At 55.3% G+C, this 24,946-nt stretch overlaps 1 protein-coding gene across 5 annotated transcripts; it reads left to right on the top strand.

Annotated features, from left to right (window-relative positions):
- Positions 1 to 2,727: 2,727 nt before the first annotated feature.
- ST3GAL4 (ST3 beta-galactoside alpha-2,3-sialyltransferase 4) lies at positions 2,728 to 24,793 on the top strand. 5 transcript variants are annotated; one of them, XM_069788222.1, is made up of 14 exons: positions 2,728 to 2,815; positions 12,356 to 12,425; positions 19,245 to 19,393; positions 19,489 to 19,620; positions 20,133 to 20,211; positions 20,789 to 20,870; positions 21,396 to 21,476; positions 21,593 to 21,690; positions 22,086 to 22,146; positions 22,393 to 22,488; positions 22,604 to 22,793; positions 22,898 to 23,041; positions 23,246 to 23,322; positions 23,727 to 24,793. In XM_069788222.1, the coding sequence occupies exons 4-14, from the start codon at positions 19,588 to 19,590 to the stop codon at positions 24,094 to 24,096; spliced, it is 1,311 nt and encodes a 436-aa protein (XP_069644323.1). In that variant the 5' UTR covers positions 2,728 to 2,815; positions 12,356 to 12,425; positions 19,245 to 19,393; positions 19,489 to 19,587; the 3' UTR covers positions 24,097 to 24,793. The 5 variants fall into 5 exon arrangements, with proteins under 5 accessions (XP_069644323.1, XP_069644321.1, XP_069644319.1 ...); XM_069788220.1 differs by lacking the exon at positions 19,245 to 19,393 and adding an exon at positions 3,301 to 3,540 and having other exon boundaries at positions 2,734 to 2,815; positions 20,789 to 20,858; positions 23,179 to 23,322; positions 23,727 to 23,956; XM_069788218.1 differs by lacking the exon at positions 19,245 to 19,393 and adding an exon at positions 3,301 to 3,540 and having other exon boundaries at positions 2,734 to 2,815; positions 23,179 to 23,322; positions 23,727 to 23,956.
- Positions 24,794 to 24,946: the final 153 nt, after the last annotated feature.

Raw genomic sequence — 24,946 nt, 5'->3', positions numbered from 1 at the left:
AACAGATGGGACCATCCTGTCACCTGGGAAGCTTCCCTGTTTTTCAGGTATTAAAAACAAAACAAAACAAAACCCAAACCTGTCTTGAAAACGGGCTTTTTGAGGGCTGTGGCAGATGACCAAGCAGCACATCTTCTGCACACCATCTGTCTGCTCTGGCTGGAGGAATTGTTTCTCCTGGGAGACTAGAAAGCATGCTGCCTGGCCATCACCCATCTCCTCTGGGAGCAGGGGAGATATGTGGAGCCCAGGATGAGGGCTGTCCCTGCCTGCCCCAAGAGAAAAGGGCAGGGGGATGCATTTTGATGGATCTATGGCTGGAGCCTTTAAAGGATTTATTGAGGTCCTGGGGCTGGCTTTGCAAAGCCAGACAGCATTTCTAGGCTACGGGTTGAGAAAGGGTGAGCCCGAGGTGGTTGGCAGGACAAAGCCAGCTTGTGCTGGGCATGAATCGCCCCATTCTTGTCCCTCTCGAGCAGATGCTGCGAGCCTGGCCGAGGGCATCCCTGCTCCTCCTTTATTAATAGATCGTGCTCGCCTGGTTCCTGCTTTGTCCTCATCACCCTTTCGGGAGCATTTTGGCTGCGGCGTGATGGTGCAAGGCCACCCTGGGATGGCAAAACCTCTGCCCGTGCACTTGTGGGGCAAGAACATGGTCCTGTTCCTCACTGTTGTGGATGGGGCATTTTCTAAATGATTTTATTGATGTGATTTCCAAATAGCTTTGGACTGGGTGATGGCAGAGCTCGTTACAAATTCAATTCTCAAACAGCCAGGATTTCCCCCCCTCCTTTTCTTCTCCAAATTACTCGGCGCTCATCATGCTGAATTAATCTAACTGGCAATTTATCCTTTGTAAATTAAATATTAGGGCAGGGTGTAGTCATTAGCAATGACTAACTACCCAGTGAAAGCTTGTGGCATTCTGCTAAGGCAGCAAATGTGTTTCCAAAGCGTGGTGTTTTCTGGTGGGTTTTAAAACCGCGTTGTCTACTGGAGCTGTGGTGGCCAGTGGAAGTTCTTTGCTGGTCTTTGGATCCACCCAAGGGGTCCCTTGGGAGATGAATTACCCGAGGAGATGGGAGTAGGCAAGGCAGGCACCCCGTAGCTGCGCCGTGGATGCACAACCGGTGTGCTTAGACGTCCTGAGATTCCTACGGGGTGGACGCAACTGGTGTTCGGGATCACCATCGTTTCCCCAAACCTTGGTGAAGCTCAAGCCACAGCACCAGGACCTCTGGCGTGGAGATCGGGGCAAGGCAGCTCACGTGGGAGACGTGGAGATGGAGTAGCTCCCCGATGCTGGGTTTGCATCTCTGCAAGGGCTTTTCTTCTGCTTTTGGCCCTGTTGATGCTGCCCCAGGCTGTGGTCGTGGGGGGATGCTCAGGGATGGAGGCCATCACCCCAAAACGAGCCCATCCCACCATCACCAGCAGGAGGGAGCTGGGGACTGAGAAGATGCTGAGAAGCAAAGCTTTTGCAGCCTCTTTTAATATTCTGTCTTGGGGGCATGGTAAAAATAGACATTTGGGATGCATTATTATTGCTGGAGTTTTATTGAACACTGTTTATTGTTTTCAGATGCAATAAACCTAGCAGGGGAACACAAGAGACCGAAGGGTCTAAATATCCTTCAAGCAAATCCCAGCTCCCCCCCTGCTGAGCTGCAGCCCCAGTAATTACCCTGGGATTGTCTACAAGCTGGTGGCAATTAAAGCCTAATTATGGCGGGCTCGCCTGTCACCACTGGTAAAACTCTCTGCCCCGTTACCTCACATCTTGCCAGCAAGAAAACCTCATCCTACATAGGTTGAGGGACGAAGCGAGGATGCTCTTCAAATATTGATGTGGTTGCTCAATTAGCCTTGGCAATACGGGAGCCATCAGCTCAACAGGTATTTTACCAATTAATATTGTTGGCACTGGACACGTTGGTCTTCAAATGGGGCTGGTGCCCTCCGAGTTCCCGCTAGCTCTTGCTTTCCAGCCTGGTAAAGGGGACCAAACCTTGCTGCCTTCAGCTACAAGCTGCCTGCTACTGGAGGCAATATTTCACATTATTTCCCATGTAAAAATCAGCATTAATATTGCTAATTATCTTGGGGATTGGCAAAACCCCACCCCGGTGTGGGAGGGATGGATTTTGGACCATAGAAATAAAAGCCTGGGGGGGGGGTTGGCTGCTGCATTTTGTGTATCGTGATGATGGGATGGAAACGAAATCCCATGGGAGACCGAGGTGGCTGGGCATGGGGCATTCCTGCCGTGGGAATTAAATTTCTCTGTGGGGAAAAAAAATAAAAAACCCTCCCAAACAATATTAAGTCAATGATTTGAAGCCAAGCCATCCCCAGATCCTCTGCACGTCATCTCACGGTGCTTTGGCTGGCGGATTCGATGGGGGAATGGTGTGAACCCCCCCAGAAAGCTTTGCCCCCCCCCCTAAAATTTGCTGTGAGCTGCTCTTCATCGGGGGGGGGGATGTTGGGGAGATTTGTGCCGGGGGGGGGGGCGCTGAGCGCACCCCAAGTTTGCCTGGGGCCCCCAGCGCTGTGATTTTTGGGGGTCCGCTGGGTATGGGGGGGGGATAGTTGTTCTCCCCCACCTCTCCACTGCCTGGGGGGGGGACGGGACCAGAGTGCTTCCAGCTCCCGGGATGCTCTTCCCTTCCCTTCCCTCCCTCCTTCCCTCCCATCCCGGCTCTGTGCGCAAGCGTGCCCCCTCCCCCGTCCGTCCATCCATCCATCCATCCATCCATGCATCCCCGGGCTGGCTCCGGCGTCCCGCACCGGACCCCCCCACGCCCTCCCCATGGTGAGTCTGTAGGGTCGTGTGTGTCCCCCCCGTGTCCGTGTGTCCAACCCCCCCCCACCAGCATCCGTGTCTCCGCTGCAAGCGGGTTTGCGAGCCGGTGGGGTTGAGCAAAAAAAGGGGGGGGGGGGGGATGCGAGCAAAAGCCCGGTAGCTTTTGGGGGGGGGGGGCTGGAGGAGTTGGGGGGTGGTCCATGCTGGGAGGGCGGCAGAACAGGCAGGGCTGCCTGCTTTGCAGCTCCCAGGCAGGGTTTGCACGGGGGGGGGTGTGCAAATTGGGGGATAGAGGGGGACACACCCCCACCCCCCCCCCGTTAACCCAAGCTTGGACCCCCACCGATGCATCCCACACCATCGGCATCGACGCCCCGGTGAGCGTGCCACGCCGGCAAGTGAGAAAGCGGCTTTATTTCTGTGTTTTGTTTTGTTCTTTTGAATTATTATTTTTCTAATTAGCGTAATTAATTAGAGCACGGTTGAGCTTCCAGGTGGCGAAGCATGCGCGGGCAGCAGCGAGAGGAAAGCCCCCGCTCTTGCGATGCCCTTCCAGCTGCTACCACCCGATTCCCGGCAAAACAAAACCCCTGCGTCTCGCGGGGAAAAAATAACCGGCCTTCGGCATCGCTCCTGCCCACGGCCGCCCCTAAAGAAGGCGAACCCACGCCGAGACCCCCGGCAAGAGAGTTTCTGTCATCTCCCGATAGCATGCGGGGGGCTCCTTTCGATGGGTATGTGCAATATTCCTGCCCGGGCGCTGGTGTAAGGAAGGGAAAATCCTCCCGGAGGCCCTGGGGAGGGGAGGACGTGCCCCGTGCGCAGCTCTGGACGGTATCGCTCTCGCAGCGGCGCGGGTTGAGGATGATTTATTTAAGCGGTCTGAGCTTTTTTGTTTTTTCTTTTCTGTCCCCGAGTGTTCTCTGACCGGTTGACAGATGTGCTCCAGTAGCCCGGTGATCACAAAGGGGTAGGAGGGGACGATCCCAGTATGGATGGAGGTGCTGGGAGCGGGATCCGGGTGTCCTGGTGCAGGATGCTGATAAACCCCATCCCACCCCATCGTGTGCTCCCAGAGCCCTCTTCTCCCACGGGACCAGCTCGTTCCCAGGGGGAGATGAGGATGCTTGCCCCACGGCAGCAGAAAAAGGACTTTCAACGTCAGGTCTTTCGCAGGGCGAACCCATGGGGTTTTATTGTTCTGGGGAGCTGAGAACAAAGGAAAATCTTCCTCCGGGGGCTTTTTTCTTGTGCTCCTCGGCTTTGACACCGGGCATGGGATGTGTCTCTCCCCATCGAGTTAATAGAGCGATGCCTGGTGGGTTGGTGGGTTGGTGCCAGGCTGCTCGGCGACTCCGGTCCTCATCTCTTAGCGAGATGAGCTAATTAAAGTCTCGCGGTGGAGCTTTTGGGAAAGCCCTGCTGAATTTGCCGGTCTTCTCTGCCGGGCTCTCCCTCTGACCACTCTTGGAGATGAAGAGGCTGGCGGCGGCGAAGAGGGATTACCCTGGCTTTGCCAGCTGCCTCCGCTGAGGCTTTCCGTGGCGAGTGGCACGGCAGAGTGACACGGGACGGACACCCTGGGCAGGGCAGAACCCTGGATTGGTGATGGAGCTGATGATTTTAAGTGTGCACAGAGAACCTTCTCCCTTTGCTTAAGGGGCTGGAACAGGTGGGGGGGTCCATGCTGGTCACTGGTCTTGGTCTGGAGCTTTGGGGTCAGGGATCAGCCGTCGGGGGGGATGCACTGGCACTGTTGGCTGCAGATGACTTGCATTTCAACTCTGCAAAGTGCATTGCAGTTCCTGTTGCATTGCATCGCAGCTTTCCGTAGCACGTGCCGGATCCCAGCCTGGGAAGAGCTGGGATCTTGAGCAGAGGACTCAGAGGTGGACTCATCCCAGGAGATGCTGCCTCCAGCTCTGGTGCTGGCTGTCCTGCAGGCCTGAGGTCTCCTCTTCCTATCCTGGCTCCTAAAGACACGTCCAACCTATAATGAACTCCTAACATCATTATAAGCTGTGGGATGGGATCAATGTGCTTTGCTGGACTCTCCCTAACCCCTGTGCTTAATTATCTGTATCATTAGGGAGCTGCTTGCTCCTCCAGCTCCAGGCAGTCATTTAATAGCAACTGCTACGGCAAGGCACCGAATCCCACGAGGATAGGGGCTAAGGGCTCTGCAAATATGAATATAAGAGAAGGAGGTGTCTGTCAACACTAATTTTAAGGAATGTCCACTGTGGAGATCTGTGAGTAGGGGGTCTTCCAGAGCTGGGACCACAACGGTGACCAGAGCATCCTCCTGGTCCCTAACCCACCCATGGAGTGAAAACCCACCCGTGGAGTGAAAACTTCTGTTTAAGTCCATTTTAAACTCTGGAGCAACCATACTTACATCTTCAAGCCTGTTTTTTTATAGCTTGGGTCACCCCCATGCTTGCAACTAACATTAAAGGTGGATGCCAGGCTGCAGGATGCAGGAATGCCAAGTGAGACCAGGGCCCTCCACGTGCCTGTTTTTTGGGGGGGGGGTTCGGCCAGCAGTGATTCTCGGGTTGAATCCCACTAATTAATTATTTGGTGATATCTCTAAATCCCACCTACTCTGTTGCTTATTCTCTTGTATAAGGCTGTGGTCCCGTTGCTTTAGTCCTGAGTATTTCAGAGCTGGTTCGGGCTGGGAGTCTTGTTCCCAAGAGCTTTTCCTATCATGCTTTTTTAAAATACAATTTATTTTAGTTACTTTTTTCCCCTTTTGGTTGTTTTCTCTGGGCGTAGCGTGATGGCTGTGTAAGGACGAGGGATGTGGTGGTCCTCCTGCAGAGTTGGCATCCCGTCTTTGCCCACATCCCTGTGGACACCCCATCCCGTTTTCCCTATCCCAGGCTGGGAACCCCGGGCTGGGGCTGGTGACCCTCATATGAAGCCATTGAGGACACTTGCACGAGCAGTTTTGGTTTTGCAGCGTGAAAAGGAAATGATATGACACTTTCACGCTGCTGTTTGTAACTTCTGGTTCTCTTTTTTTTTGTGTTTCTTTTTAACATCCCCTCACCTTCCTCTTGCACTTGGACACCGGTAGCTTCTCCCTCCTCCGGCTGCGATCCTCATGTTTATTGAGCTTTTTCTAGGAAAAGCCTGTGTCTTCTTGGGAGGGGGAAAAAAAAAAGCACCGGTCTTGCTGATTTTTGCATTTCCACTTGCTGACCCCTTGCATATGACTGGGTTGGGCTGGAAAGTTTTCTTGAAGGAAGGGGAAGGGGATTTGGCCAGCGGGAAACAGCGAAACTGGAGAAGGAGCCACCCTCTGTCCTGGTTTTGCTTTCGGACTGGCGGATGCTCAGAGTGGTTTCGGGCTGGCGCAGGCTGCGGCTCCTCTCCAGGATGTGTTTCACCGTCTGCCGGAGGCTGCCAAGCTGCAGTACCGGCATCGCCGGCGGACACTTCTCCCGGCTGGTGCGGCTCTGCCGTGCTGTGGATCGGCGCAGGATGGGGACTGCCGAACTGCTGGGAAGGTGGGTGGGAGTGATGGAGGTGGGAAGGATTCAGGCGAGGGCTTGGTCCCGGGTGTTCGGTGCGTGATGGGGCTGAAGCGGCAATTTTGGGGGAGCGGAATTTGGTCGGCTTTGGCAGACGGGGCCGGATTCTGCGCATCCCCCGTGGATCCTGCCCTGCAATAAATTGCTCTGGCTCAAAGAGAGACGGGGTGCAGGTTTGCCGGCATCACTTCGGTGGGATGCTTGGGACTTCTTGAGCGCACAAGCTGCCGTGCAGGTGGTTTATATTAATTACGGGCAAGTTATTTATATCTTGATGTGGGCGTTAATGTGTGGTTGGGTATTTTTTGGTTTTAAGGCGCATATTTACGGGCTGGCTGTGCAAAAGGGCACGGTGGAACTGCAGAGGGGGGCATTGGCAGGCAGCCTGCCTGTGCCACCGCTCTGGGTGGCATGGAGTGGCCGGGGTCACCATCGCGTGCTCTACTGGGGTGTCCAGCGGGGTTGGGTTTGACCACCCATGGGTGCTGCCAGTCCCTGTTCCATGGGCTCAGGGATGGCTGGAGGGGACCGGGGGCTCCCCCGCCGCATCGGTCCCTCGTGGAGGACCACTCCGTCTAAGCTAGGATGGCATCCTCCATCGGCTCTACGATGCCATCCCGAGGATGCTGGGATGCTCCTGGGTTTGCTGAGCTGCTGCCGTTCGAGGACCATTGTGGGATGCAGCCTGTGCCGGTGAGGAATGCTCGGAGGTGCGATACAGCGGTCCCAGGGGAAGGATGGTGCAGGGGTGCATCGTAATGCAAAGCAAGGCTATTTTAAACAATGCAGCGCCGGCGGAGGACTCTCCTCCCTATGCCATGCCTGCAAAATTATATCAACAAATCTACGGAGACATTTATCTTCTTTTTTGTTTTTTTTTTTTTTGTTATTGCAAATCAGAAACAACCTAAATCGCAAAGCTGTGTCCAGGTAGGACTGAGCGGGGAGCTGGCTTCCTTTACTTCATTATTTGCAGGTTTAAAAATATATATGCTGAAGCTTGGGGTTTTTTTTTCTAATCCTGGGCCTGCGAAGGAGGCTTTAACCTGAGCTCACGCCGCTGGAATTCCCCGCTGTGCCTGGGAGAGGCTCCTCGCCTCCAATCGCTTCCAGATGCTGTTCCTGTTTCGACTCTTCCCCTCGCAAAATGTCTCCCCCAGCTCGCCGGCAGCCTTGCCGAAGTTTTCCCGGCCGGATTCGAGATCCTGATATCCGGCCGGGCTGACTCAGCCAAGCCTCAATTTTTTTAACCAGAGAGTAATGCCACTGGCGAGAGGTTACAACTCACCCTGTGGCCTTGCACAAGCTGGAGCTCCGGGTCAGGTTTTGAGCCGCTTGCTACATTTCTATCAGGTGGTTTTTTAATTTCCTTTAAAAAAAAAAAAATTATATATATATATATATATGACTTGGGCTGGGGTTTGGGGCTCGCGGTCCCTGCCGCATCCCCTGCCTCTGCTGTTGACTGGGTAGAGCTTCCCTGAGCCCCAAAATGGGGGGAAACTGAGGCAGGAAAGCACAGAGCAAGAGCTGAGGATGCTTTAACACTGCAAACCTGCTGCTCTGGGGCTTTGCTGATGCTGTATGCACTCTGCCAGCCGAGCATCCCCACGGTGGGTAATAAACCACCCCCGTCTGGGTATTAAAACACCATCCCGGCAGCTCCGTGGCCGTCGGGCTTGTCCAACACCCCCCCCCCCCCATGTGGTGTTCGTGGGATGGGATTTTACAGCACGAGGATGGATCCGGACCCGCCTGGGTTGGGAATGGAGGAGAGTGCTGGGACATCATGGGGAAAAATGGGGTGGAAAGTGAGAAATAAGGGGAAGAAGGACCGAAGGAGGACCGGAGTGTGGGATGGGGGGGGAGGGTGTCAAAAACTAAGGGGAGCGAAGGGCTTTAGGGGTTAAATGCGATGCTGCCTTCCCAGTGCTGGGTTAAAGTGGAGAACAGGGCGTCAGGAACCGCGCCAAGCGCTGGGAAGTCCTCTGGTCCCTCCCTGTACAATAACCAGTGCCGCTTCAAAACAAAAAATAGAAAGGAAAAAAAAAAAAAAATCGCAAAGAACCGTCTGTTCATGCACATACGGGCTCAACAGGTTTCCCTCCCAGGCAGGGTCTGGGTAGCGAGCTCTCGTTTTTGGGGTGGGGGGAGCCGAGGGTGGCCAAGAGCCCGGCTTTTGTTGCTGTTTATGCAACAAAAAAATATGCGATTTGTCCTTAAAAATATTACCCCAGGCTCTTTTTCCGCTGCCTTTTTTTTATCGTGGGGCGATGGTAGCCCCCTTCCAGCTTTTGGTGCAGGCGGAGCGGGAAGGTACAGGCAGCTCCTGATGAAGGGCTGGAGTTGTTACAGGGGCTTTTGCAATAAAAATATAGGTGAACGCAAGGGTTTGGTGCCCCAGCACTGTGTTAGGGGAGGGGGAGCATAAAACCTGCCCCAACGCCTGGTGACACTGCCGAGCCCCTGCATCCCCCAGCAAATTCCGCTTTAGCATCCTTATGGTTCTTCAGCATCTGCTGTGGAGCTGGGGCTTCCCAGGCCCCTTTGCTACCTAATTAACAAAGTCGCTGCTTAATTCTGACTACATTTACAAGTTAAATTGACAGATTATCTGTATTATGCAAACGCATATTTAAGTCTTAATTATTTATTTGCCTGGCTCAATGTATGGGGTGTCTGTAAATCAGCAGCTTTAAGCCTGGGAATGCTCTTCTCTTGGAAGCACAGAATTTTGCTAAGAAATAAACCCCAAATAGGATTTTTTTTTTTGTCTGATGGGTGATGCTAAACACCCCAGCTTGGAAACAGTGGTGATTTCTCACATCTGTTTTTTCCTTTTAGTTTTTTGGTTTTTTTTTGGGGGGGGGGGGATTATCGCAGGAGGCTCGTCCTTAAATAGCGGTCGTTTATTTTTAGGTCGGTCACTGCTTCAGATAATCCAGCTTGGCCGGGTAGCTTTGCTTTTCTTCCCATTCTCAGGGATTTAATAGCAATAGGTTTATTAAATTATGTTTTAAAAATAGAATTTTATTTTTAATAATTTAATAAATTCAACAAATTATTAATTTAATAAAAAAAACAGTTGGGGTGGAGGATGGGGATCCTGCTGGTGGTGGCTATTCCGTGCTCTCCTGGCCAGGGACAATCCACTGGGATGCTGGGGTGAGGATCAGCAGGGAAACGTCTACCGAAAAATCGCATCCCACACCAGAATTACACCTTTGGCTCGGCTGAAGGATGGTTGGGAAGTGGCTGGATTATCTCCCACTAAATACCTGCTGAATGAATAAGCTCCTGGTCCTGGGGCGATAGCGATTGGGGTGACGTGAGGGATGTGCCGGGCTTGGAAACACCTCGCTCATGCCAAGTAGAGATGTTTTCTCCAGAGGAGGAGGAGGAGGAGGATGAGCTCACCTGGATTTTATTCCCCTCCCAGCCTGGTTTTTGCTCTCTCCCCCCTCGGGAGGTAATTTTAACCGAGGGAGACTGGTGCCGGTGATGGAGCGCCGATGGACGGACGGACGGACGGCTGCCTTGCTTCAGGTCTGGCTGGTGGAAGGAGGAGAAATGCCATCTCCATCTTCTCCTCCTCTTTTTTTTAACAGCCCCTGGCGGGGGGGTCTGCTCCTTAATGGAGAAGATGATGGACGGGGGAGGGATTTGGTGGCTCGTCCCTGCCCCACGCATGTCCCCTCTTGCCTGTGCAAGTCCTGAAAATGCCTGTACCCACTGGGGATGCTCCTGCACCGGGGCTGAGCCCCTCAAAGGACTGATCCTGGCTGGCTTTACTCTTTAATAAGGGAAGGGATGCGGCCGTTGGGTTTTTGTTTTCTTCCGCCCAAAGCCACGAGCATCACGGAAGGGAGACGTTGGGGAGCGAGCACGAGGTGCCTTTTTCCCCCCCCTGAAATTTGGAAATAGTTATTTAAACACAGCCTGATAGGCAGGAGGGGAAACTGAGGCAGGCAGCATAGCTGGGAGCCTGGGGAAGAAAAGGAGCAAAATTCAGCTTGTTTGGGTTTTTTTGAGGGCTCTGGGATACGGGACATTCATTTCCTGCCGGGATCAGCTGCCAGATGGGTTGAGCTGCCTGTGGCGAGTGGTGGAGATGGCAGCTCTCAACCTGGCGGATGCCTGAACCGCGATGTTTTTTTTTTTCTGGACCTTGGGCTGGGAACAGCCGATCGCATCGGCTGATGGCGGGGGAAGAAGCTGGAAAACAATCCTGGGGAGACCGGCAGAGATCCGGCTCCTGGCTCTTCCAGTTGAGCTGGAAAGACCAGCTTCAGGCAAGACCTTGGATCCCCATCCAGGGCTGCAGCATCCTCCCGGGAGGATGCTGTGGGGAAGGAGGCATCCCCTTGCCCACCCCCAGGCAGCTCTGAGCATCCTCCTCATCCTCTGTGTGGGCAGGGGCTGATGCTGTGCCATGAAGTGCTTTAGCAGGAGCTCCCTGGGGAGACTTTAACCTTGTTAGCAGATCCTATAATTCATGGCTCTAAATAAAAAGGCTCCTTGTTGGCAGCGATGTTGGATGCTCCGGTGGATTCAGGGCTGCTGGAAAGACCCTGGTGCAGGAAGGTGAATTTTTTTAGGGCACTTGCAAAGTGGCCCCAGGTGCATCTGGTTTGGCTGTTGATTGGGCCAAGCCCTCTGGTTTAATTGCTCCCCTCAGCAAATGGTGGAGGTAGGAGAAAGCAGAGCTGCTTTGGCTGGAGAGGGAAGGTGTGGTGCTGGGATAGAGCCATCCCTTGTCATCCCAGGGCATCTGCAGAAAGCCTAGTCCCTGGGGAGAAGTACCCAGCCTCGATGATAGGAGAAACCATCTCAGAGATGCTCCGTGGTTTCCTTCCCCATGCCTTGCACAGGGACATACCCTCTTTGTTAAAATTAGCGGGGCATTGAGAGGGAAGCATGCCTTGGGGAAGGCTTGCACCAACTTGGCGGCCCCCACCATCTCTTGTCTTTGCTTTTCCTGGCTGGAGGAGGTGGAGAGAGGTAAGGAAACCTGCCCTTCAGAGTTTCCCCTTGGAAGCATCTTCTCTGCCAGGGCTGGAGCACCAGCTGTGGAGAGAACCTTGCTGGTCCTGTCCAGGCCACCCTTCCCCATCTGCTTCACCCTTCCTTGCACCGAACTGGGCTGAGATTGGTCCTCGTGTGGTTTTTTGGGGACAGCCATGACTCTTGCCATCCTCCATCCATTCCACCGGTGCAGGAGGGAAGAACAAAGCTGACTCCTAACTGCTAATCGAGATGGCAATGAACTCACTTCACCTGGCTGGCTCATTTTCCCCCTTCACCCCACCTTGCTGCTCATTAGCTGGGGTAATTAAGCTGGATGCAGAGCAGCTGTCCCTGCAGAGAGGCTCTTTTTTGAGAGGTAGCATAGCAGAAGGGTTTCTGTGTGTGGCAGCTTGTTGGCAGGGTTTTTCCTTTCCCAAATTGTAAGGATATTATAGCACGGGGCGAGGATGTGTGATCTGGGAAGTTTGGGGGGAAGAGGTGCTGAAGATGTGGGATTAAGGAGCATCCTCCGTGGGGGAAGGCAGCAGAGCCATGCAGCATCCCAGGGTGAGCATCCGCCTTTCCCTGGGAAGGTGCATCACCCACTTCCTAAAAATCCGAGTGAGTCACGGAGGGGGATTTCGGTGGGAAAGGCCAAGAGGCGCTGGGGAAACCTGCGGTGAGGTCTGGGCTCTGAACTGCCGCGCCTCCTCCTTAAAAGCAGCTGGAAGCCCAGCCGTGGGTGCTGCCGGTGCCGGAGGAGGTGGGTGGCTTTGCGGGAGCGCAGATATCCTCTGCCACACGTGATGGCTTGTTGGGGCCCTTCTGCTGGTCCCCTGGGGCTGGTTCGCCACTGGTTCTTGGAGCTGCCCCGGCTAGGGATCAGTAGGGATCCGCTGGATCCTCCGCGGGCGGATGGCTGCTGAGTGAATGGTCCCTCGTGTGCTGCCGGTGTGGGTTGCCGTAGCCCTAAGGATGTTCTCCCTTTTCCCTCTGCTAGGGGAAGAGAGGATGGCCTCGTAGATCCCGCCGAGCTCCTGCCTGCTCTGCCTGGACTGAGAGGACGGACCGTAAGTAGCCGTGACCCCCCCCCGCCAGCTTATCGTCGTCCCGACGGGGACCGGCTTTGGCTTCTCCCACTGCCGGGGATGCTGGAAAAGGTCTCCCCGACACAAGCATCCTCCTCCTGGCACGGCTGATGGGATTAATGGAGCATCGAGGCGATGCTGGGGGTGCAAAGTGATGGAGCGGGTTATTTTACGGATATTTTCCGCCGTGGCCGATAACATGGGAGAAAAGAGCAGGGGAGTTGCACGAGCGTGCCGGCGTAGGGGCAGGGGAGTAAATCCGTCGGGTTTACGCCAGAGGTTTTGGGGCCGGAGGACCAAAGCTCAAGGGTTGGGTTACTTTAGAGGTTATGCTACCCCAAAACTGGCCTGTTTGCCAGCACAAAAGAGGAGGCGTGGAGGAAATGGGAGGGAAACCGCAGGGCTGCCGTAGCGGGGGTTTAAGGTGGTGCTTGGAGCATTGCAAAGGGGATGGCGACTGGGCGGAAGGCTTTTGAGTCCCTAAAAGAGGACCACTGTAGTCAAAAGCCACTGGGGATGGTAGCTGCCTGTGGGATAACTCGGCCCTGGGGCTTGTGATCCCTTCATTTCCCACCCCCTTTCCCCGGAGAGCTGGGCTCAAAGCTGGGCGTTGCTTGGGTTGGGGTTGGAGATGGGCTGGAGCATCTCGATGGTTTAGTTTTTCACCTCCCTGGACCGTTCGCGTCCCTGCTGTGAGGGAGCGGGTGCTGCCTGCGGACGCTTTGCCTGCTGCTCCTGGGGGAGAGGCTGCCTTCCCCCTGCCTGCACCCCTGGCTTGCTGCCTTCCTCCTTCTGCTGCCTTTTTGGGGGGGTTAGACTGAAGCGCAGGCGCAAAGCTGCGTTGCCAAAGCCATTTTCGCTGTTGCCACCTGCATCCTGGGCAGTCCCCGAGAGGATGGAGATGCTGGTGAGCAAACACGGCAACAAGGTGACGATGGTGGCAACCGGGGACCGGCCGGGGCGGGTAGAAGGAGGGGGTGGCCGGATCGATGCCAGGGACTTGGCGATGAAATCCCACGGGTATAAAATCAACACTCGTGGATGCCCACCCTTATCTCGTTAGCGTGGTGTTTTCCTCCCATGGGTGGCTCGGCTCTCCTCAGGCAGCTCGGCTATAACTTCCATGTTGTAGCGAGCCACATCTGGCAAGAAAGAGTTGTATTTTTTTTTTTAAATAGGAAAAGAGCTATTAAACCCGTGTAATATAAATAATAATATATTAACCCGTAATAATGTAGGCTAATGCACAGAGGAGGAGCCCTGTAGCTCCTTTGATTGCATGGCGTTACCCCGGAGGCATGGAATGCTCAGGTATACCCATGCAGCCAGCATTCTGGAGCTGTAGGAAGGGATTTGGGTCCCATCCCTTTGTTTTTCCTGCTGCAAGGATTAAAAAAAAATAGGGGGAGAGGAGAGGATGGCGGCAGTGCTGGCCTGAATCGGGTTTCAGCTCCCGAGCACTTTAAAACTAACGGTGTGTGGAAAGGCAGGAGCAGCCCGGATTTGTTTTGGGAACCTGCTGCCGTGGAAATACTCTTCCTACCTGAGCTTGTTTGCTGTTGCCACCTCTGAAATTGCACCCTCATCACAGGTAAATGTTTTGTTAAGGCTTAGATGCCAACAAGGTGTTGGGTGGTTTTATTTTTTTTCCTTATCCTAGATCTTTGGCCGGGTTATTGAATGTATGCCTAGGGTACCATGGGCTAAGGAACCAGCGCTGCCTCTCCAAACTCCCTGTATGTTAGGGAGTGTTTTGATTGTCTAGAGTTTAATGATGGTGATGATAGAGTTGAGTGTTTATGGGCAAGAATCAGGGGGAAGGCCAACAAGGCAGATACCATGGTGGGAGTCTGTTATAGACCACCCAACCAGGATGAAGAGGCAGATGAAATATTCCATAAGCAGGTGGGAGAAGTCTCACAAGCGCTAGCCCTTCTTCTCTTGGGGGACTTCAACTTGGCAGATGTCTGCTGGAAATACAATATAGCAGAGAGGAAACAGTCTAGGAGGTTCCTGGAGTGTGTGGAAGGCTTCCTGACTTGGAGAGTGAGCCAACAAGGGAAGGCATCCTGCCGGACTGGTTCGTGAACAGAGATGGACTTGTGGGTGATGGGATGGTCGGAGGCTGTCTTGGGCACAGCGGTCACGAGACGATAGTTTTTGATTCTTGGAGAAGTAAGGAGAGGGGTCAGCAGAACTGCTGCCTTCCTGAGGGCAGGCTTTGGCCTGTTTAGGAGCCCATTTGACAGAGTCCCTTGGGAGGCAGTCCTGAAAGGCAAAGGGGTCCAGGAAGGCTGGACATCCTTCAAGAAGGAAATCTCAAAGGCGCCGGAGCCAGCCGTCCCCATGGGCTGAAAGATGAGCCAGCAGGGAAGAAGACTGGACTGGCTGAACAGAGAGTTTTGGCTGGAACTCAGGGGGGGAAAAAGGAGAGTTTCTGACCTTTGGAAGAAGGGGCAAGCCACTCAGGAGGGCTACAAGGATGTCGTGAGGTTATGCAGGGAGAAAATAACAAGGGCCAAGGCCCAACTAGATCTTAATCTGGCTACTGCTGTAAAAGACAATAAAAAATGTTTCTGTAAATACATTAGCAACAAAAGAAGGGTTAAGGAGAATCTCCATCCTTTATTGGACGTGGGGAGAAACATGGTGGTGAAAGATGAGGGAAAAGGCTGAGGGACTTGATGCCTTCTTTGCCTCAGTCTTTAATAGTAAGACCCATTGTTCTCGGGGTACCCAGCCCCCTGAGCTGGAAGACAGGGATGGGGAGCAGAACGAAGCCCCCCATAATCCCAGGGGAAATGGTTAGCGACCTGCTATACCACTTCGACACACACACACACAAGTCTGTGGGGCTGGATGGGATCCACCCAAGGGTACTGAGGGAGCTGGTGGAAATGCTCACCGAGCCACTTCCCATCGTTTATCAGCAGTCCCAGCTATCCGGGGAGGTCCCAGTTGACTGGAGGTAAGCAAATGTGACGCTCATCTACAAGAAGGGCTGGAAGGAGGATTTGGGGAACTACAGACCTGTCAGTCTGACCTCGGTGCTGGGGAAGTAGGATAGGATAAATGTGAGTATTGGCGGCACAGGCTGGCTCTCTGTGCCCTCAACAGGGTGATGGCTGGTGTCGAATGGGATTGATTTTTGTGGTGCTGTGTCCCAATCGCTTCCTGCAGCCCCTGGGCTGCTGCGCTTGCAGGTTGTGCTCTTGTAATCGCTCTGCCCTGCCGTTTTCTGGCAGCATCCCCATCCCACTGCAGCATCCCTGGTCCCCCCAGCAGCATCCCCATCCCACTGCAGCATCCCTGGTCCCCCCGCCAGCATCCCCATCCCACTGCAGCATCCCTTGGGGGTTCAGATCCAGACCCTGCTGCCTTTTGGGCTTGCAACAGCGATGGTTGCAATCCCGCAAGGTTTTTCTCCCTGCTGTGTGTCTTGCTTTCCTTCCCAGCTTGGAAAAAAAAAAATAAAAAATCCTCAAGCACCTGGAGCTTGCAGCAGCCAGGGCGAGGAAGCTTTGGGATGCCAGGCTGAAGATTTGGGTACCTTTGATGCTCAGCCAAGCCTAGGCAGCACCTTGAGTCGGCCGGATCCTTTCCCCAGAGGATTGCCCCCGGCCGCCTCCCAGGTTGCATTCAGGCTCTGGCACGTGCTGGTTTTGCCGAGGCAGGTTGTGGGCGAGCCGGTGCAGGGGGTAAGCCGGCATCTGCCAGGCTCCTCCGGCAATCCCAGCCCTACCGCATGGAGAAAACCCGTGGGATGGGGGCTTGGAAGATCCTGGGGCTGTAAACTGCTTCCTTGGGGGTCGATCCTGGTTGTTGTCCTCAAAATGGAGTGCAGGATCTGTCCTGCTGGTCCCCGCAATGCTCCGTGTGCCTTGAAGGCTCAGGAGAGATGGTCCGGCTGGGGTCGAAGGGGTCTGTGCTGTCCCGTCTGTCTGTCTGCCTCCCTACAGTTCCTGCTGCTGGGAGTCAATCCCTAGGGATTGCCGGTGTGACCCTTCCTTGGGTGCGATCCCTTCAAATCCAGCTCTGCTCCAGTTAAAATTAAATGCATGTTTTTTTGGGGGTGAACTGTTGGAGATGCTCATTTTTCAATGGGCATCCTTCTCACCCGGGGAAGCTGGACCAGGCAGTGGGCGGCTCTGTGCCCCATGGATGTGCGGGATGGGATGGGGTGGCGGGAGCATGGGAGAGGTGTCCTCGCCTTGTGTCACACTTTATTTTCCCAATCCATGGGTTACTGTGGAAACATAAAGGTATAAAGAGCTTTGGCTGTGTGGCTCCTGGTCCATGGATGCTTTGCTGGGATGGCAGTGGGTGGCTGGGATCACCATCCACCCATGCTGGGATGGGGTGGGGGGATCTCTAATCACCCCCCCCCCCCACCTCTGCACTTGCTCCATGGCTTTAAATGCGTTTTTTTTAAAATCCCCCCCCCCCCTCCCCGAGCGTGGGCTGGGAGCAGCTTGGCCGGTGCCTGCTGCTGCTTTGTGGATTGATGTGACTTAAATCCAGAGCTGCTGGAGCCGTCGAGGGAGACTAGGATGGATGGAGATGTAGGGATGAGCTCCTCCCAGGTCACCCGCGCAGCAGGGGGGTCAGTCCCCATGGTTGTTGCTGGGATTTCCTGGGGGCTTTCCTGGGACATGGCAAAACTGGGAGTCAAAACCCCACTCTGGGTCTGAGGGAGATGGGGAAACTTGGTGAGGGGCTTCGCGGTGAGAAGCCTCTGCAGCATCCTGGGGATGGGGCTTTCCTGTAACAGCGGGCTGGGGAAGGGGAGACCTGGCTGTGAAGACGGGGCGGTGGTGGGGCTTTTAAGTCATTTATGCAGATAATATTCAGCCCCGGGGTGCTTTGGAGGTGTGTTGCTCAGACATCAAAAGAGAGGGGCCTTTTTTGGTTGCTTCTTCCAAGCGTGGGGAGCTGAATCCACCTGGGACTTCCCCCCCCCCCCAGCTCTGGGGCTTGGCGGGGGAGGCGATGCCCTGGACCGAACCCATGGGAGCGGTGGTCGAGGCGTTCCTGCGTCTCTTCTGCCCCTCTGCTCTGCTCTGGTGAGACCCAACCCGCGGTCCTGCGTCCAGCTCTGGGGTCCTCCACACGGGAAAGGCAACCTGATGTAGTTGAAGATGTCCCTGTTCACTGCAGGGGCGTTGGACTGGATGACCTTGAAAGGTCCCTTCCAACCCAAACCATCCTCTGATTCTGCGATCCCTTTCATGAGAGAGGCAAGCGCCGAATCTCACCCCACTGGCCGGTGATGCTGCATTGGGGTACTGGGGGATGCTGCAAGGGACCAGGGATGCTGCGGGGACTGGCAGGACCCTTTAGCATTGCTCCGTCCACCAGCTCTGCGTCCCCAGGATGGAAGGAGCTGGCTCAGGGTGCTCGGATCTTTCCGCTTTAAGTAGTCGCTCTGGTTTGGGCTACAGATCTGGTAGCACAAGGCTGGGGGGAGCTTGAATGGATTTCAAAAGCACCTCTGCGGGGAGCAGCCTGGGTGTGCTCTGTTTTCCTCCACATTCCCCAAACGCTTCACTAAACAGCGTTCATTTTCTTTGGGGATTATTAACTGTGTTTGTCTTAGATAAGTTTTGCATCAGGCCCAGCTTTGTCCATACAAGCCTGGGAAAAGATCATAAAGCCTTCAAAAAAAAAAAAAAAAAAATTAAAAAAAGCCAGTATGTAAAAGCAAACACCAGGGGGTAAGAGTGGATTTTGATTTTTCCCAGTGTCTTAAGCCGGTGCGAGGGGTGAAGAGCTCTCGGTGGGAAGCTCAGCTGGGTGATTTGGCACCAAAGGAGAGAGCTGGGGGGTGAATTTGGTGCTAAATTTGGGGCCCGATGCCCAGCAGCACCCCAGCCCTGGGCAAATGGGGATGATCAGACCCTCAAGGAGCATTGCCAGCCTCCAGCTGCAGTGGCTGATTTCCTCTAGGGGACTTCTGTGGCCAGTTTTGTTAGGAAAAAATTAACAACAACAACAACAACAAAACCCCCAAGAAAGCACAAGCTGTTTTTTACTTCCCCTTAATTTTATTTTTTTCAAGCAAATGTAACGTATAAAGGGGCGAGACTCCCCAGCTCCTTGTCCCTGCTTGCTCCGACCCTTGAAGATGCAATCATGTGTTTAATCTTCCCTTTCCTTCCCAAGCCGGGAGGGACTCACAGAGCCGGAAATACCGATGCAGGATGAGAGCCAGGGTGTAAATTGGGAAGGGGGGACGGTTTTGCTTCCCGTTCTTGGTGTCCCCGGGTGATGGCGGGGCTGAGCCTTGGCATGATTCACTGGGAAGGGATTTGATATCCATGTTTTATGGAGGAGAACTGGTGCGGGGGAGACAGATGCTTTCTGAGGGTACCACCTCACCTCTCCCTGTCCCCATTCCTCTGCTTTGCTGTAAAACAGACAGTTTTCTTTGCTTCGTATCCCACCCTGTTGCTTGTAGCATGGTTTAATTGCCCTTCCTGCCCTCTTAATTTCAGGAGCCAGTGATGAGGAGGGGAAGAGCCTGGCTCTCGTGGGACCATCTTTGGTCCCGTTTCTCCTCTTTCTTGATACGTGTTGCCCCAAAAGCTGCTGCTCTTGACGCATTCTTGACTGGGCGAGGACAGGGCAGGTGCCAGGTTCATTAATGGCACTTCGTTAGGCAGGGTGTGGTGCTGAGATGGATGCCCCCAGTCCCCCAACAAGGTGACTAATCCTTTGAGACCAGGATTTCCATTGCCCAGCCCAGGCACGCACCTTTTCTCTTGACTGGGCATTTAACACGTCATCTTCTCCTCTTCCAAGATGTGGCCGGTCCGGAGTGGGGAGCAGCTCGGTTACAGGGTGGCAAAGCCAAACCCAGCTCTGAGCCGGGCTTAGAGTAGGATACATCCCTCGGGAGCAGTTTATCAGGGAGCAAAGTCTCCCGCGTACCCCAAAACTTCTCCTACCTGGTAAGTTAATTTTCCATCCTTGCTGTGTCACAACGGGAGGGGCTGAGCTGGTCCCGGGGTGGCTCCGACCACGGCTCTTTGCTGCCTTATTCCAGGAGCGAGAGGTTTCGGAGGAAGAAAAAAGTCGCCCCGCTTCCCCGGCCGGCGTTTGCGCGCGCATTAAGCTTGCGGCATCCCCCTTTCCCCGGGCCGGGATGGTTGAATCAAAGGTGTTGGAGGTTCCCCAAGTACGTCATGCTCTTTGCTTTGATTCCGCTTGGCTGCTCCTGTCCTTTCTGCCTGGCGCGGTGGTGGCACGTTTGGCTTCATACTTGTGGTGGCTGGTGCCGGTCGGATGCTTGAGCCGGGGCTGGGCTTAAAATCTCCCTCAAGTCATCGCCATGGGCATCGATTTGGGTGCTTCGGGGGTTTTGCAGTTGAAACCCCACCAGGGGCTCGTTTTTTCTCTTTAGCTTATTTTTTTTTTCCCTTTTGAATTTTGGCATTTAATCTGTATAGCCGAGGCTTCTTGGGAACTATGGCTGCTTGCCTGGCTTTATACATTCTGTATAAATCAAACCTTTGGTGGCTGCGGGGCAGAGAAATGTGAATTTAGATCAAAGTAACTCCCTTGGGGACCCCTTGCTCATCCAGAGGTGTGGATGGGGCAAGCAGGGGGGGATGCTTCTTGGGGTTTTTGGGGGATGACTCTGATGCCTTTTAACCTCATCTGATGCCTTTCCCTCTTTTCCTGCTGCAGGTGACCAGCGGCAGCCGCGATGAGAGCTCCGGCCCTCGCCTGATGCCTCTCCTGCTGATAAAAATGATCAACAAGTCTCGTGAGTCCCACGGCGGGGGTGTGGGGGGTGTGGGTCCCATCTCCCTCTTTCCCAGCAGGGATGAGGGTCCTGGGGGATTTACATTTGGAAATTTGGCTTTGGGGTAGCATGCTGCTTTGCTGTGGCTCCAGTTGGGTGATGGAGTATTGGGGCATCATGCGTGAAGTCACGGTGGGGAGGGTGATTTTGGGGTCCTTGATCCTTTGGGCTCAGGCACCCGGTAGCCCTTGGGCTTTGTGATATTAAAATGGGGTGGAGGCACCTGGAAAGAGGGATGTGTTCTCGTGGCCTTTGACACGAGGTGGACAGGAGGAAATGGCCTTTTGGACATGGGACAAAACTAACCTGGCTCCATCACGGAGCCGCTTCTCTCGGGGGAGGTGGGGGGGACATGACTGTGTCAGCCAGGCCCCTGCCACTCCCCGGGTAGAAGGCTTTGCTGGGGATGGCTCTGCAATCCTGGATCTACCAGGACATCCCCAAGGGGCTGCAGGTCCCCAACATCTGACCATCCAGACCCCAGGGTACCGGCTTGACACGGTGTTTTTCTTTTGCCCCCCCACCTCTGGGCACGCAGGAGGGAAGATACTCGGGGTGCTGGCGCTGTTTCTGGTGATGGTTTGGTACTCGATCTACCGGGAAGACAGGTACATACAGCTGTGAGTGGCTTTTATTAAGGTTTAAAGGATCTCCTGCCCTTTCCCTCGCTCGCATCCTCCCACCCGTCCCGCTCGGAGATGCCGGAGCATCGCCTCGCTGGATCCTGGGGGACCGGGGAGGTGGCAACATCCTCGGCTGCTGCTGGAGGAGCGGGGGGACGCAATACGAGGTTCCCCCTAGACGTGGTGGTGGCGGTCGGGCTCTGAGGGGGTTTTTTTGGCAAATGCCGGTGTTTTTCTGAGCCCGGGGAGGAAGGGAAAACCCCGGTGATGCTGATGGAGACGAGGAAAGCGGAGAACGTGGGGTCTATGAGCAGGGCAAGAGAGACCTCTTCCGATGCAAGGCTGCAAGCCCAGCAAATAAATACCCAAAGCAGAGCTGACCTTAAATCTGGCTGGCAGTATCCCTGGCCCTGTGTGAATCCCACTGTGGCGGTGCCAGAGCCCCCTTTGCCAGGAGGGGAATGCAGAGGAGCAGGCATAATTTTTTTTTTTTTTTTTTTTCCTTAACCTCTTCCCTTACAGCTTTTATTTCCCCGTGCAAGAAAACAAGACTATGTGTCCCCTCGGGGAGGTGGAAAAGAAAGCGGCGCAGCTTATCGGGAAGTGAGTATCAGGGTTGGGAGCAAGAAGGGGGGGATGCAGAGCCAGGACCAGCCCCCCCCCCGCCTCACTGTGCTGTCCCCCCATCCCGGTCTCACCGGCCCTTTGCTCCTTGGCAGCTACACGAGGGACCACCCGCTCTTCTTGCAGCTGAAGGACTATTTTTGGGTGAAGACGCCATCGCTCTACGAGCTACCCTACGGCACGAAAGGAAGCGGTAAGCCTCGGCAGTGCTTGCCGTAGGTTTCTGTCCGTCCATCTGTCCGTCCTGCTGCCGCTCCCCAGGGCTTTCAGCTTCTCTCTTATTAAAAAACATCTGCAGGTTGACTTTTTTGGAGGACTACTTTTTTTTTTTTTTTTTTTTCCCCCCTCCTCCCTAGCAAGTTGTTTGCTTGATTTTTAGATGTTGCAGCACGTATCTACTTGCCCTGGGTGTGTGTGGTCCCTATAAAAGGGTTTAGGGTGAACCAGGCTTTACTAAACCCCAGCCAAGGATTATCTGCCCAGATCTGGGATTAACGGCAGGAGGAGATCTGGCAGAGATGGGGAGGCACCCAGGACGTTGTAGCAGGCAGGAGCTGCCTTGCTCACTTCCTCGCCCTTGCTTTGCAGAAGACGTCCTCCTGCGCTTGCTGTCGATCACCCACTACTCGCTGCCCAAGAGCATCCAGAGGTAACGCCGGGGTGGGTTTGGGGGCTTTTATTTCTCTTGTCTTCTCTGTCGCTCCGTCTTGGGAGGGGGAAATTTCCACATTGTTGGGCCCAAGATTTGGCAAAATGAACCTCTGCAACCCAGGAATGGTGGACAAAACCTGGGAAGCTTTGCAGAGTGGACAATGCAGGCTTAAACCCCCCCTCGGGGTTTAAAACCACCTTGGTTTAGAGCAGGTCTGGTTGAGACGGCGCTTTTCTCTCTCAGCCTGAAGTGCCGGAGGTGCGCAGTGGTGGGCAACGGCCACCGGCTCCGCAACAGCTCCATGGGAGAGACCATCAACACGTACGACGTTGTGATCAGGTACGGCCCTGGGGTCTGTCCCGTTGACCTCTCCCCAGTGCCGCCTGTGGATGGAGTTGACGCCTGCCGTGTCCCCATGTCCGTGTCGCCCCCCCCCCCCCCCTCCCCTGCCAAGGTTGAACAACGCCCCGGTCCACGGTTACGAGCAGGATGTGGGCTCCAAGACCACCATGCGCCTCTTCTACCCGGAGTCGGCCCACTTCAACCCCAGGACGGAGAACAACCCCGACACGTTGCTGGTGCTGGTGCCCTTCAAACCCATGGACTTCCAGTGGATGGAGGCCATCCTCAATGACAAGAAGAGGGTAAGCATGGCAGGGAACCGGGTCTAACCCTCATCCCACCCCACCCTTGGGGACCTACCTCTCTTATTGGGACACCGCTGGACGTGACTGTCATCCTCTTGCAGGTTCGGAAAGGGTTTTGGAGACAGCCCCCATTGATCTGGGATGCCAACCCGGAGCGAGTGCGCATCCTCAACCCTTATTACATGGAAGTAACTGCTGCTAAACTGCTCAACCTCCCCATGAAGCAACCACGGAAGGTCAAACAGGTAAGGGGTGGGGATGGCTGGTCACCCTGCACCCCCGAGGGGTGACATCCTCCCCGCCAGTCCCCCTGGCCGTCCCCGCGCAGCTCGCTGAAGGCCATGGCTTTCTGTATGTCTTCTCCTGCACCCTCTCCCTCCAGAAGCCCACCACGGGGTTGTTGGCCATCACCTTGGCGCTGCACTTCTGTGACCTGGTCCACATCGCAGGCTTTGGCTACCCCGATTCGGCCAACAAGAAGCAGACCATTCACTACTATGAACAGATCACGCTCAAGTCCATGGCAGTAAGTATCCACCCCCACTTTTTGTCCGTTTTACCCCCCCATTTTTCCTCTGGGATGGGGGGGATCGCAGCCCAGGAGGCTGTCCCTACAGGCAGCCCTCGCTCCCCTTCCACGATGGGTGCTGAGGTCCACCTTGGGATGGTCATCGTCCAACTTCTCCCTGTAGCCCCGTGTCTTTGTAGTCACGGCGGAGAGCTGGATCTGCTTTATGTGTGAGCGGAAGGGCTCATGCCTGGGGGGGCTTGGGCAGGGTCACGGCCCTCCTTTTTGGGGGGGGTGGGAGGGCTCCTCGCTTCAGGTGACAATGGTCAACTCAGTGCTGGTGGGGTGGACGGGGTGGAGGTCTGGGAGGGGGGGCAGAAGGAAAATGCTTGGCACCCCCCCGCCTCGTCCCCATCCCGCAGGCGTCGGAGCACAACGTCTCGCACGAGGCGGTGGCCATCAAGCGGATGCTGGAGCTGGGTCTCGTCAAGAACCTCACCTACTTCTGAGGACGTGGGGGCCGCGCAGGGACACCGTCGTCCCCCCCACCCGAGAGAGGGGGGAACACCATGCCGGCACGGCCAGAGCCGGCCAAGGGCAGAGCATCCTCATCGCTGTCTCCTCGCCCTGGGACTCTTGGAGCGAGCAGGGATGGGGCTGGGGGGGACACCCGTGCTGGACCGTGGGTCCCCTGAGGTGGGGGGGGACAGCTCTTTGGGAGGGGCGCAGGGAGCCCCGCGGGGGGCCGTGTCGCGGCATCGCGGCCGGTGCCTTTTCCTACCGACGCACTGAAGCTACCGAGGACGCGGAAGGGGATTTTTGGGGTGGGGGGGTCCTCCCTCCCAGCAGGCCTGGGGGGGGGGGGGCAAAGGGGGGGCAGGAGCCCTTGCCTTGGGCTTTCCCTTAATTCCCTCATATTTGGACGAGGGCCCCGCTGAGGGGCTGATCTTGGGGGGCCTGGGACACCCCCCAGGGAGTGGGAGCATTTGGGGGCCCATGTTGCCTCCTCCCTGCCCTGGTTCCCCCTAAGTATTTAATTCCTGCTACCCCCCCCCCTCTTTTAATTTTCTTTTCACTTAGTGGCCCCCTCCTGTGCCTTAGTGCTGGCGTGGGGGCTCATCCCCACAGCCCCCCTGGGTCGGGGGCACCCTGGGGTGCCTTGCCTCGGGGTCCACTGGGGCCCTTTGCGGGGGGGGGGGTAGTTTAATTTAATTAATTTAAATGCTTATTTATCATAGAGCCTCCCCGGGGTCTGGGTGCTATTAGTGTTGGGGATGAGTGGCCATGGGTGGGGGGCTGGCGGAGTGCTCGGCTCCAGGTGGATGGGGGTTTGGGGGTACCCCACCCTAAAGGAGGGGTTCACTGGTGCCTTCTCCCCCCCCCCTTGGGCTGGGGGTGTGTGTGGGGGTCCCTGGGACCTGTGGATGGGGGTGTGGGGGGGCTCCTGCTGCCACCCAATAAAGGTTTTGGTGAGGCTGGGCTGGGTGCTCCTGGAAGGGGGATGAGTGTGAGCAGGGGCTGAGCCTGGGGCAGGGGAGTGGGGCCAGCCTGGTTGTGCACAACACTTGCTCCCCCCCCCCCCCCCCCATATGCCCCCCTAGCTACCCCTTACCTGCTGTGTCCCTGGCAAGATACCCCATCT

The sequence above is a fragment of the Haliaeetus albicilla genome, chromosome 7, assembly GCF_947461875.1.
Source record: "Haliaeetus albicilla chromosome 7, bHalAlb1.1, whole genome shotgun sequence".
NCBI classification, from domain to species: domain Eukaryota; kingdom Metazoa; phylum Chordata; class Aves; order Accipitriformes; family Accipitridae; genus Haliaeetus; species Haliaeetus albicilla.
This window is presented reverse-complemented; position numbering and strand designations above follow the sequence as displayed.

What these genes read in the sequence shown, in the direction of transcription:
- ST3GAL4 (XM_069788218.1), top strand. Translation starts at nt 3,311, where the DNA reads ATGCGCGGGCAGCAGCGAGAGGAAAGCCCCCGCTCTTGCGATGCCCTT. An exon ending in ACGTACGACGTTGTGATCAG is followed by an intron (nt 22,489 to 22,603) that starts GTACGGCCCTGG and finishes TCCCCTGCCAAG; the next exon opens with GTTGAACAACGCCCCGGTCC. An exon ending in TCCTCAATGACAAGAAGAGG is followed by an intron (nt 22,794 to 22,897) that starts GTAAGCATGGCA and finishes ATCCTCTTGCAG; the next exon opens with GTTCGGAAAGGGTTTTGGAG.